The 13309-nt window shown below is 37.6% G+C and overlaps 1 protein-coding gene across 1 annotated transcript in view; it reads left to right on the top strand.

The window, feature by feature from the left end:
- The window catches only part of LRRC40 (leucine rich repeat containing 40), a 97074-nt gene that overhangs the window by 12937 nt on the left and 70828 nt on the right, over positions 1-13309 (top strand). Inside the window, exons 2-4 of the mRNA XM_006862416.1 lie at positions 3332-3513; positions 4097-4170; positions 6699-6828. Of these exons, the coding sequence (XP_006862478.1) occupies positions 3332-3513; positions 4097-4170; positions 6699-6828 (386 nt within the window). The remainder of the gene's footprint in view (positions 1-3331; positions 3514-4096; positions 4171-6698; positions 6829-13309) is intronic.

The raw sequence follows: 13309 nt of genomic DNA on the forward strand, positions 1-13309 counted from the left end.
GGTGGTGAGGTTGGCCCAGGATCGAGCATTGTTTCGTTCTGCTGTGCATGGGGTCGCTATGAGTCGGTTCCGACTCGATGGCACCTGACAACAACAACAGTATCCAGTCTGTCTAGGAGGGGCTGATGAAATGAAATGCAGATAGGTCTCTGGTGATACAATAGTAAATAATTGTTATCAGGACTGATTGCAAGGGTTGAAAATGTAAAGGTAGATGTTTTGTAGCAAGGAGGGGCATGATTAACTTTTCAGTCTAGGAGTGGAGGTCCCTGGGACCATCAAGGGAGAAGTGCAGAGAGCGGGACCCTACCCAGAGAAGCAGTGATGCCTGAGATGGAGGCAGAGAGGATGATGCGGAGAGATGGAACAGCTGGGGACTTTAGACCCAGAGAGGGAGAGTGGTTGTGTGCTGACGACCAGGGGTCAGGTTTGTAGTGTATACCCTTTGGTGGTTGATGATGAATGGAGAGGATTGTAGCCATGGCAATGAAACTATATACGATAGGATGAATGTAAAACTAATATTCTCCCATGTAAACTGTCACATAATTCACAATAAAAGATTAAAACAAAAATGTTTACAGCCTCAAAAACCCTATTCAGGGTCACTATGAGTCAGAACAGACTCCACAGTACTTAACAACAACAAAATATAGGAACAGACAACATCGTTTTCTGTGGAGCGAATAGTAGGTGTGAATAATGTACTCTGTGGTTAGCAGCCCAGCTCTTAACCCTGCTACACCACCTGGGTACCGTTCCAATGTCATATACTGTTCAGTTTCCTGATAACTGCTTTACTGGGTGTTGATTATGGATATAAGTAAAGTGAAAATCCTTGACAACTTCAGTTGATTCTTCGTTTATTATGTTGTTATTTATTGGCCCAGTTGTGAGGATTTTTGCTTTGTTTATGTTGAGGTGTAATCCATACTGAGTGCTGTAGTCTTTGATTTTCATGTCAGTGCTTCAAGTACTGTTTACTTTCAGCAAAGAAAGTTGCATCATCTGCATATTGCGTGTTGGTAATGATCCTTCCTCCAGTCCTGATGCAGTGTTCTTCATATAGTCCAGATTCTCAGATAATTTGCTCAGCATACAGATTGAATAAGTATGGTGGAAGAATATATAACTGACAAACCTTTTCTGAATTTAAATCATATAGTATCCAACCACTGGCTCTGTTTGAACATCTACCTCTTGGTTTGTGTATAGGTTCCTCATGAACACTTCTAAATGCTCTAGAATTCCCGGTATTATCTATCTATAATCTGTTAAGGTACACACAATCAAATGCTTTTGTAGTCAATAAAGCACAATTAAACATCTTCCTGGCATTCTTAGCTTTCAACCAAAATCTGTCCGATATCAGAAGTGATTGATAGCCTTATTTCATGCCTTCTTTTGAATATGGCTTGAATTTCTGAATGTTCCCTGTCAATGTAAATGCTACAATTTAAAAAAAAAATATCTTCAAACTTTTACTTGGTTGTGATATTACTATTATTGTAACATAATTTCCACATTCTATTAAGTCACCTTTCTTTGAATTAGATAACAGTATCTCTTTCAGTTGGTTGGCATAGATGAGTGAGCACCTCCAGTGTTAACATCTGTTCTGTTGGTATTCGGTCAATTCCTGGAATTTATTTTTTTTTATTTTTTTATTTTTTTGATAATGCTTTCTTTGGTGTAGCTTGGAATTCTTCCTACAATATTGTCAGTTTTTGGTCATTTGCTACCTCCTGAAATGATGCAATGTTGACCAATTCTTTCTGGTATCATGATGTATTTGGTATTGAAATATTTCAGTTGGTATTCAGTCAATTCTGAATATTCCTTTTTTCATCTTTTAATGCTTCTTGTGTTATTTAGTATTTTGCCTATATCTACTGCCATCCAATCAATTCTGACTCATTGTGACCCTATGTAGAGTTTCCGTGACTGTAAGTCTGTAAGGGAGCAGAAAGACTTTCTCCTGTAAAGCAGCTGGTGGGTTCGGACTGCTGACTTTATGGTTAAAAGCCCAACGCTTAACTTAGTATGCCAACAGATTCCTTGAAACTTGGTTTTCACGCATTTCACTTGACTCTGGTCTTCTCATTTTGAAATCTCTTCAGCTTTTACTTCGCCATTTGTTCCATTTGCTTTAGCAGTGCTAGAAGTGGACTTCAAAATGTTCATTGAAATTTTGTATTATGTTTTAATCTCATTTTTACAAGAACTTTTTGAAGCCCCTTATACATTCAAAAGCAAGTTTCAGAGTCTCTTCTGACATCTATTATGGTGGTTTTCTTTCTATTGATTTTTTGCTTTCTTCATGTGTGGTGTACTTGATGTCATCCCAAAACTTGTCTGATCTTTGGTAATTATATTTTAATTATTATTAGCTATTTTTTCTTATTATCAGCCCTCTCAATTTTAATGTATACTTCTGCTATAAAAGTTATGCCATTACTTTATAAATGTTGATTTCTGTGTCCTGGTGTGGCACTGTGGGTTAATACGCAAGCCTGAAAAGCCATTTGCACTGCAAGGTTGGCGGTTCAAGCTCACCAGTTGCTCCTCAGAAACCCTATACAGGGTCGCTATGGATTGGAACTGACTTGACAGCACTTAACAACAACAACAACAACATACCATCTCCATGATTCTTTCAGGATTGTGTTATTCTTGTTAGGTGCTGTTTAGTCAGTTCTGATTCATAGGCACCCTGTGTACAACAGAATAAAACACTGCCTGGCCCTGTATCATCCTCCGAGTTGTTGTTTGAACCCATTATTGCAGCCTCTGTGTCAGTCCATCTTTTTAAGGATTGAGCCACTAACTTCAATGTAGAATGCTTTGTTTGTCTACCACAAATGTGTTGTGCAGAGTGTGCACCTGGTACAGTTGAACAAAGATTAAAAGTGTCTTCTATTATGTAAAATACATATTACATACTTAATTTTTATAATGAAAATATTTCTCATCTGACCTTAATTTGTTGCTGTTTACTCTGGTAGCGTAGTGGTTACGAATCGGGCTGCGAACCTTAAGGTCAGCAGTTCGAAACTACCAGCCGCTCCGCGGGAGAAAGATGAGGCTTTCTACTCCCGTAAAGATTTACACCCTCGGAAACCCTGTACAGGGTCGCTATGGGTCGGACCCGACTCGATGGCACTTAACAACAACAACAACAACATTGATAGTTTTTAAAAATGTTTCAGTAATATGGATTATTTTCAGTAGATAATCTATGATGTTTTAAATAACTTATCAAAGTGTATCACTTAATATAACCACTTCTTGTTTTCATCTTTTTTGGGGATGGTGGTGATTGTGAATATAGTGCCTCAGTGTGTCTGGAGAATAAATGTGGATATCCCTGAGGAAGCTAATCAGAATGTTTCATTTGGTGCTACTGAGCGATGGTGGGAGCAAACGGATTTGACTAAACTTATCATATCAAACAATAAACTTCAGTCACTTACGGATGACCTCAGACTCCTACCTGCTCTCACTGTTCTTGATGTAAGTTGCCTGATGATAAGTATGAATCATTAGTTTAAGATATTCTAAAGCTAAATTCAGGCTTTGGTAAGCAGAAATCCTTTAATGTTCAGTTGGTAGAATACAAGGGGGCAAAAAAAAGCAAATCTGTCTTAGGCATAGCATAATGGTTAATAATGCAGAGTCAGTGAGAATACCAGATTTCCATTTCTGACTCGTATCAACTAGAAAACAGTATAATTCTGTGAGGATCCTCTTTATATACTTTTAATTTTTTGTTTATGTTGGCATATGGGATACCATCAGAAGATTATTAGTTCCTGAATCCCTTACCTCTTATTTGAAATAAAAGTTCTACTTGATGAAGTGAGTTTTTTTCTATTTAAAATTGAGGACTTATCACCTCATTATTTCCAAATAGCAGTTTAGTCAGATTCAAGTTCCTTTCCTCTTTTACACACAGGACTAATTACCAGTAGTCCAACATGTTACCATTGAATTAGAATAATAGAATTATTCTTGAAGAATTTGGTCCATTGCAGAGTACATGTATGGTTAAATTTTAAGAGTAAGAATTTTTATTTTATATTTTAATAATTTTTAGATACATGATAATCAGCTGACATCCCTTCCTTCTGCTATAAGAGAGCTAGAAAATCTACAGAAACTTAATGCCAGGTAAACTTTAAGCTTATTTATATTTACTATTGCTATTGTAAGTATGTAAATTTAATAATCTTTAGGTTTTTTTTTTCTAATACAGTATCTTCACAGTATCTCAAAGTGGTTCAAGCAGAATAAGAATTTTAAGTTTCAAATACCAGATTATTTTTTTATTTTAGAATTACCTATGTATTTTCTGGTCTCATGAATTTAGGGCCATTTGCTTTTTGTAAAAAAATAGTTACTCATTTTTTGAAACACTTTTTAGTGGTTCTTTTCTTACTTGATATTTAAGTTTCTAAAACACATCTAGGTGTTTTTAATGATGGAAATTTCATAGTTTTAAAACTTTTCAAGGGCTCCTCAGGTTCTTTGGATTTACTTCTGGTATTATCATGGATGGGTACATTGGATGCCAAGTGACTAGACTCTAGCTAACTCTTTTTGTCCCCTAGTATACTAACAGTATTTTCAATAAAGCATCATTTTGCCTTATCTATATTACATACCAGGGGATTAGGAAATACTTCATTTATGATAAAAAAAGATTTAAGTGCTTCAAATTTATTTGGAAAAACCTTAACTAAAAAACATATATTACAGATCTAGCTGCCAAACTTAAATATTCTAATGGGAAAATTGAGGGAAAACAGCTCCTCAAATAATAGTCCTCTTTTGGTGCAGAACTTCAAATTACTATGAATTAGGAAAAATATCTATACATACAATAGTGCTAATTGTTTAGAACTATGAGAACCTCTTCCCTTTATAAATCAAAGGTATAGTTGTGGCCTGCAAAGACAAGAGTTAGATAAGATCAAATTGAAGAAAAGAGGGAACATGAAAGAGTGTGACTTTAGCTTTAGATTTAACACTCAGGTGTGTGAATGTTAGGGTAGAAGAATTAAGTGAGAAAAAAAAAATGCAAGAAATATAAAGATAGAATTATATCGCTGCCTAACTGAAACTAGAATTAATCTCTGCCAACTAGATCTCTATCAAAGATTTCATTTAAATAACAAACAGTACTAACCAACTTTTAACAAATTTTCATGGTCCTTATTTCAGAATACACTGTTTGACTTTTTTGTTCTAACTACACCCACTCCTCACTTAACGACATGGTTATAGGTTCCAAAGACTAGGTCGTTATATGAAAATCACCACTATGCAGAAACGAAGAATGAACAAAACAGAGAATGGCTGCATTATTACATAACTGTAATCACATCATTATATAGTTGCCACGTTATATTATGTAGCTGCCAAACCTCTGAGAGTCATCATCTAGTTAAGCTGATGTATAACCATCAAAGCCAGTATTACTCTTGCCTAACACCTTGGGTTTTCTTCTGCCAAATATACATTGTTAATATGCAAAATAGTGAGTAGATTTTTTGCTATTGTCATAGATGCTAAATGTTGATTGTTGGATAACAAAATAGATGATATGTGAGGAATTAGTGTTGTTGTTATCCAATGCCGTCGAGCTGGAATGCCCTGTATAGGGTTTCTGAGGAGCAGCTGGTGTTTTTGAATCACCGACTTTGTGGCTAGCAGTCCTGTGCTTATCCTACAGCACCACACCAGGACTCCATGTGGAGTAAGTGTAGTTTTGTTTCAATGCAGTTGAGGGTTATTGGAAGTCACCTGGTGAAGTAACTATGTGGCATGAAAATACAGTGTAATTAGTAGTTGAATTGTTAAGGTGGGATAAGTTTGGGAACAAGTTCCATCATCTCTTAATTCTCAGTGCGTGTATCATCTTTAGTGAATTAAGACTTCCCTTGAACCAGTATTATAAACATATTCACAGAAGGGCTAAGCTAACTACGTTAACACTAAGTACAAAGAAAATTGGAGTAGCATATTACATCCAACTTGATATGTCATGTCCTCAAACAGAAATAGTTATTTTTGCCTTCAGTGCTAAGTTTAGAACCTAATCCCCACATAAAATGTGACCCCATTGTAATATATTTATATGTAAGTTTTTTCTAGAAGCCAAAATATGATAAAGTGTACATTGTTGTTTCACATTACACACAAACTCAAGAATTGATTATAAACAAATAATCACAAATTTACAAATTATTTCTGTTTGATTTTAAACCTTTTTTGCCTTCCCTAAGGAGCTCTGGTAGCGTAGTAGTTACGAATTGGGCTGCTAACCTCAAGGTCGGCAGTTCGAAACTACCAGCTGTTCTGCGGGAGAAAGATGAGGCTTTCAGCTCCCATAAAGATTTACAGCCTCGGAAACCCTGTGCAGGGTCACTATGAGTCGGAACCGACTCCACGGTACTTAATAGCAACAACATTTCCCTCTCTTCCTTTTTTCTTAGAAATTTCCATCATTTTAATGGTTGTTGTTATTGTAGTAATGAGTGTATACTTTTGAGATGTGAAGTTTGTTAAGTATTAAAAATTAGTAATCAAATTTCACTTTGGAAATAAGCCCATATAGTTGGTTAGCAAAATGCTTCTATAACTGATAATTATTTATTGTCAACAAATTATTCAACATTTATTTTGTCAATCAATAGCCATAATAAACTGAAAATACTGCCAGAAGAAATTACAAACCTAAGAAACCTGAAGGGCCTGTATCTCCAGCATAATGAACTAACTTGCATACCAGAAGGATTTGAACAACTCTTCAATTTAGAAGATTTAGTAAGTTTTGATTTTCTAATTTTTATATAATTTGGGGCTGGTGGGATTTTTCACAAGTCTGAGGAATCAAATCATGGGAACTTGGACAGCTGTGTTTATGAATAGATTATCAGAAACTTCATTTGAATTGGATTGTGAAGTTAGCAATTTAAAATTTATTTTTATGAAATCAACTTAAGTTTTTATTGAGGAGTACAGTAAAAGAAAAGGTCAGTGAAGATTACTTTGTTATTCAGAGGCTTTTATGGCACAGCAGAATAGAAGAAGTTGTCTTTAGCATATAGCAGTCCCCTTTTCTATACCCATTTCTGCTTGTTCCCATATAGTGTTTCTCACCTTCCTCTTCTCTGAGTGTTCAGAGAGTCCCTCCAAGGCCTTCCTTTTCTTCTGTGTCTTCCAAAATGGCCACATTTACTGACAAAATTTTCTTTCTGTTTCACTTAGATAGAAATAACTAAAGCAATAAAGATATGTTAATGATATTATTAAGTATAATAAGAGGCCTGGTGGTAAAGTGATTAAGCATGGGCTGCTCACCAAAACATCTGCAGTTTGAATGTGCCAAATACTCTACTGGAGAAAGGTGTGACAATCTACTTCCATAAAGATTATTATTGTTAAGTGCCATAGAACTGGTTCCAAGTCGTAGCTACCTCTATAGGGTTTCAGAGGAACTGCCGACCTTGTGGTTCTCAGTCCAGTACTGATCCTATAGCACCATACCTCATTAAAGATTACAGCTCTGGAAACCCTATGGAGCAGTTCTACTTTGTTTTATAGAGTCGTTATGAGTCAGAATCCACTCAACAGCAATTGTTGTTGTTAAGTATCATTGACTTGGTTCCAACCCATAGCGACCCTGTACAGGGCTGCTGAGGAGCAGCTGGTGAGCTTGAACCACTGACCTTGCAGTTCAAACAGCTTTGCTGTCTGGTGCATTAACCCACAGCGTCACATCAGGACTCCACAGCAATAGGTATTAATAAAACCATTAGACAGTTTACATTGTGTCTTACATAGTTTTATTTCTTTGTTTGCTTCATCACATATTTGGATTTATTTGCAGCAAATGTAAATATGCATGTACAGATAATCTCTTTCAAATCTGTATGTATTGGTAGGTATAATGTTGCTCTCTCTCCGTACTTAATTCAACCTGTTTGTCTATCCATTTATCTACGCATGCATCATCTTTATTGCAGGTTTGTGTATATGCATTTTAACAATTACACTCCACCTGTGTCTTCTGCTTCCAAGTAGTTTTATATCCAATAATACATATAAGAAGGAGTCCTGCTAGTGTAGGGGGTTACCCATTAAGCTACTAATCCCAAGGCCAGTAGTTTGAATCCACTACAAATCTACCAGCTGCTCCATGGGAGAAAGGTGAAGCTCTCTTCTTCTGTAAGATATATACCCTCAGAAACCCTATATTGGGTCACTTTGCATCAGAACTGATTCTGTGGCACACAGCAGTAAGCTTTAGGAGTGGAGAAGAAATAGCCTTCATATCTCCTAAAGTCTTTGGAGGCCTGTTATGGTGCTGTAGGATAAGCACTGAACTGCTAATCACAAGATCGGTGGTGCGCACCCACCAGCCACTCCTTGGAAGCTCTGTACAGGGTCGCTATGAGTCAGAACCAACTCAGCTGCACTTAACAACAATCATGCATAGAAGAAACTAAGGCTAATAAAAGAAAAGTTATGCGAAGGCATGCAATTAAAACCAAAGTCAGGATTTGAACATGTCATTTTTGAGTCTAACATGTATCCTTTTATTTTTCACTGTACAATGAAAGGAGTACGATTTCCCAAAGAGAGAGCTACAAAAGTTCAGTCTCCTTAGTTGATAATTGAGACTTTAATGAATATGAATGACTTTTGCTGTGACACATAATAATGTACCATCCAGTCAGTGAATATGCATGAATATATCTTATCTTCCTTCCTAAATTTAGTTTTTTCAGATATGGACCTATGTAGTGCCTACTTGCCTGGCTATTTAGAAAGAAACAGAGCACCTTAATAGCTCATGTTGTTTTAAAAAACCAGGTACAAAAGACATCTAGTTCTTTGCCCTACATTAATATAGTCTCTTTTTTTTTTTTAATGTTTTCTTGTGAATTAAGTGATAGTTTACATGGGAGAACATTAATTTTACATTCATCCTATCCTATATCTTATCATTGCCATGGTTACAATCCCCCCCATGCATCACCAGCCAACCACAGTGTATACTCTGCAAGCCTGTTAACCTGATCGTCAGCACAGCCTCATTCCCTCTCTGGGTCTAAAGTCCCCATCCACTCCATCTTTCCACATCATCGTCTGCCTCTGTCTCTGGCATCACTGCTTCTCTGGGTAGGGTCCTGCTCTCCGCTCTTCTCCCTTGATGGTCCCAGGGACCACCGCTCCTAGACTGCAAAGTTAGTCACTCCCCTCCTTGCTACAAAACATCTACCTTTACGTTTCCAACCCTTACAATCAGTCCTTATAACAATTATTCACTATTATATCACAGAAGACCTATCCGCATTTTCTTTCATCAGCCTACTCAGTGGAGATTGTACCTTCCTCCAGGCCCTCTGGATCTAGGTTCCCTCTTGAAAGCTTGTAAGCCAGTCACTTCTTGCCTTTGTAGCCCCCCCATTTTGGATAGCCAATGTCCAAGTTGCCCATCCCTGTCTACTCTGTGTATGGAGGGGGTGGGAATGATAGTTGCTGTAAAGATTTATTCCCTCTTTTGAGCTACTGTATCCATAGATGTAGGTCAAGTTCATCAAATTGTATCAGGTTACTCTTTTTTTCCTCTTCATTCTTCTTCTAGTTGAGCTCTGAGTCATGGAAGCCAGGTCAAGTGGGTATTATCTGCAATTGTGGGTGTTCTTATGCATATGTCCTCTCTTCTTATCAGCTGGACACTTCACTCTCCACTCTAGTCCTCTATGGCCATGTCACTGACTCTGGACCCAAGAGTCCCCAGTTCTTGCCACACGGCTGGCCAACCAGGTCTCACCAGTGTTCACAGGAGTCAATTGTAGGGCTTAGCTCACCACTTCATTGCTGTTTTTCCCTCACTTCCCCTTATTGGTGTCGAGCTTGGTCACCAATCACAGAGTGTATTCCCATTGAGTCTTAGTCTTGGAAGGGGGTTTGCTCTGAGGGGACCCAACCTCTTGCCTTGATGTCTCCTGGGTGAGCAACTTGCTTGTTCTTGTAGTAATCAGTCGGTGTGCCTATATTGTTTTGTCTTTTTCCTTTTGGTCTTTCTTTCAAGAAGTATCTTCTGTTCTTTTAGCTGCTCCAGGCTGGTCTGCTTATCCTTTCAAATGGCAGTTTCCCTTCTCTGAAGATTCTGGATGCTGTTCAGGATTCCACATATGGTCTTATGTCATGCACAGGCTCCATAAGAAGCCTCCTTCACTGGGCACGCACGTTGTAGCCCCATTTTAGGTATTCCAATCAGTCAGCGGTTCGAAACTACCAGCCGCTCCGCGGGAGAAAGATAAGGCTTTCTACTCCCGTAAAGATTTACACCCTCGGAAACCCTGTACAGGGTCGCTATGGGTCGGAACCGACTCGACGGCACTTAACAACAACAACAACAACAATCAGTTATAGGCAGAAGATGGACTTGCAAGTGTTCTATGATTATATTTCTGGCTATTCCTTTCTCTCCCCCTCAAGTGTCTATTTTATAATGGTATGCCAGGGAAACCAAGATTCAAAAGACAGCTAAGCATCTAGACATTATTTCCCTCCTTTTCCCCATTCCAACCATGTTTCAATCCCTGTATCCTAGAGCCCGTTGTTCCAAGGTTGTGCATACATCATTATTTACCTTTGTCCTACTTAGCCCGAGCAAACCTGTCTAATTTTTCTCCCATCCGCTTTGTTCTTCCATTCCCCTCCCCCTTCTTGTGTATTGCCCCCCGCCCAAACTATCCTGTGTCTATTCCCTACCCTGTACTCCACCTTCCCCTCCCTCCCCTCACCTCACCCTCTTCATTCCAGTAGCCAGCAAAGAATCAGCCACCACCACCACCCCTGCCCCTTTAGTGTGGGTTGTTTTTCTTAGTCTTTTACAGTAGTGGTCCTATACAGTATTTCTCCTTGTGTGACTGACTAATTTCACTCACCATAATGTCCTCAAGTTTCATCCATGTTATGCGGTGGCTTGCAGTCTCCTTATTATTCTTTAAGGTAGCATAAAATTCCATTGTGTGTATGTACCACAGTTTGTGTATCGATTCTTCAGTTGATGGGCACTTGGGCTGTCTCCATCTTTTTGCTATTGTAAATAGTGCTGCTGTGAATATTGGTGTGCATATATCTACTCCTGCCATGGCTCACATTTCTTGTGGGTAAATACCAAGTAGAGGAATTGCTGGATCATAGGTATTTCTATTTCTAACTTTCTGAGGAAGTGCCATAATGCTTTCCAGAGACTTTAAATCATTTTGCAGTCCCACCAGCAATGCAGGAGTGTCCCAGTCTCTCCACATCCCCGCCAGCATTTATTGTCCTTTACTTCTTTGATCTTTGCTATTGTTGCTTGTGTGAGATAATATCTCATTATCTCTCTAATGGCTAGTGATTGTGAACATTTCTTGATATGTTTGTTGGCTGCCTGGATCTCCTCCTCCTTGCTGAAGTATCTTTTCATGTCCTGTGCCCATTTTTTAATTGGGTTGTCTTTTTCTTGTACAGGTATTGTAGTTTCCTATATATTTTAGAAATAAGTCCCTTGTCTGATGTTTCATTACAAAAGATTTTTTCCCATTCTGTGGGTTCCCTTTTTACTCTTCTGTTAATATAGCCTTTTAAAAGGAATTTCAGAACTATTTAAAGACAAAACCAGAAATGCAAAGATTTAAAGAAACAGTGATTATAAAGATTAATTAAGTAAGCTGGAATGAGTGAAATATAGACTAGATTTCTTTTTCTGAATCACAGCACAATTGCTGAAGTCACTAGAAGCAAGAGTGAACATTTCTTCTTTAAAAACTGAAGATGATAATTTTTTTTATTGCTTTTTCTTTCTTACAAAAAAACATTTTTAAATTTCATTTTACAGTCTACCAGTAATATGCATAACCCATTGTAGGTGCTTAGTAAGTATTGGTTGAATGAATGGATTTATGAATGAATGGAATGAATGTAAGCACTCACTCATCTGTACCAAGAAATTTAAAAGGCATCTAATTGGTCATCAGATTGGAAAAAATCCATATCTGTATCCTTCCAAAGAAAAGTGATATAGCAGAATATGGATATTATAGAAGTTATCTAACAATATCCTGTCGTACATAATATTGCTGAAGATAATTCAAAAATGATTGTACAGTACATCAACAGTGAACTGCCAAAAATTCAAGTTGTATTCAAAAGAGGACATGGAATGGAGGGTATCATTGCTGATGTCAGGTGGATCTTGGCTGAAAGCAGAGAATACCATAAAGACAGAAGGTGTTCAGTTATGCATTGTAACGAATGAGAATTTTAGAACACTTAATTGTGTTCATGCAGAACCTATAAATATATGGGTCAATTTCAACCCATAGCAACCCTAGATAGGGTTTCCGAGGAGTGACTGGTCAGCTTGAACCACTGACTTTTCAGTCCAGTGCATTAACCTGCAGTGCCATACTGGTTTAAAATCAAGAAAGATATGTATCCTTTTTCACATACTTATTCAATCTGTATGCTGGGCAAATCTAAGAAGTTGGACTATATAAAGAAGAACATGCCATCAGGATTGGAGGAAGACTTATTAATAATGGGTGATAATGCAGATGACATAACCTTGCTTGCTGAAAGCAAAGAGGACTTGAAGCACTTACTGATGAAGATCAATGACTAGACTTCAGTATTGATTACACCTAAACATAAAAGAAAAATCCTCACAATGGGCCCAATAAGCAGTATTAATTTAAATGGAGTATGATAATTAAGGTTTTATATCAACTTGACTGAACTAGAATTCTCAGTGGTTTGGCAATTGAGATGTAGTTATCCCCATAATAAGATTTAATATAATGTAATTAACTATGAGGTCGCTATGAGCAGCCAGTCAATTGAAAGGATATTTTCTCAGGGGTGTAGCCTGCTTCTAATTTATTTAGATACTCAGGCAAAGGTTGCTTGCTTTTTGCTGGGTCTAGATCTTGCATCTGGCTCATCCTCTGATCTCTAGTTCTTTGGACTTGAGCCACTGACCTACTCTGTTACCTGTCTGCCTGTATCTGACATGCCAATATTGATTCATCTGACTGAGACTTGGGACTTTTACACCTCTATAACTGTGAGCCGTTTCCTTTATCTAAACTTCTCTTTATATATCCGTATATAAGTTTCACTAGTTTTGCTTCTCTAGAGAACCCAGCCTAAGACATAGAGAAAAGACAGAAGTTGTCAAACATTTTATTTAATTGAATCATAGTTGGTGCTGATGGAAACAGCAGTCAAGAAATCAAACAAC

This window comes from Chrysochloris asiatica, unplaced genomic scaffold, assembly GCF_000296735.1.
Source record: "Chrysochloris asiatica unplaced genomic scaffold, ChrAsi1.0 scaffold00048, whole genome shotgun sequence".
NCBI classification, from domain to species: Eukaryota; Metazoa; Chordata; class Mammalia; order Afrosoricida; family Chrysochloridae; genus Chrysochloris; species Chrysochloris asiatica.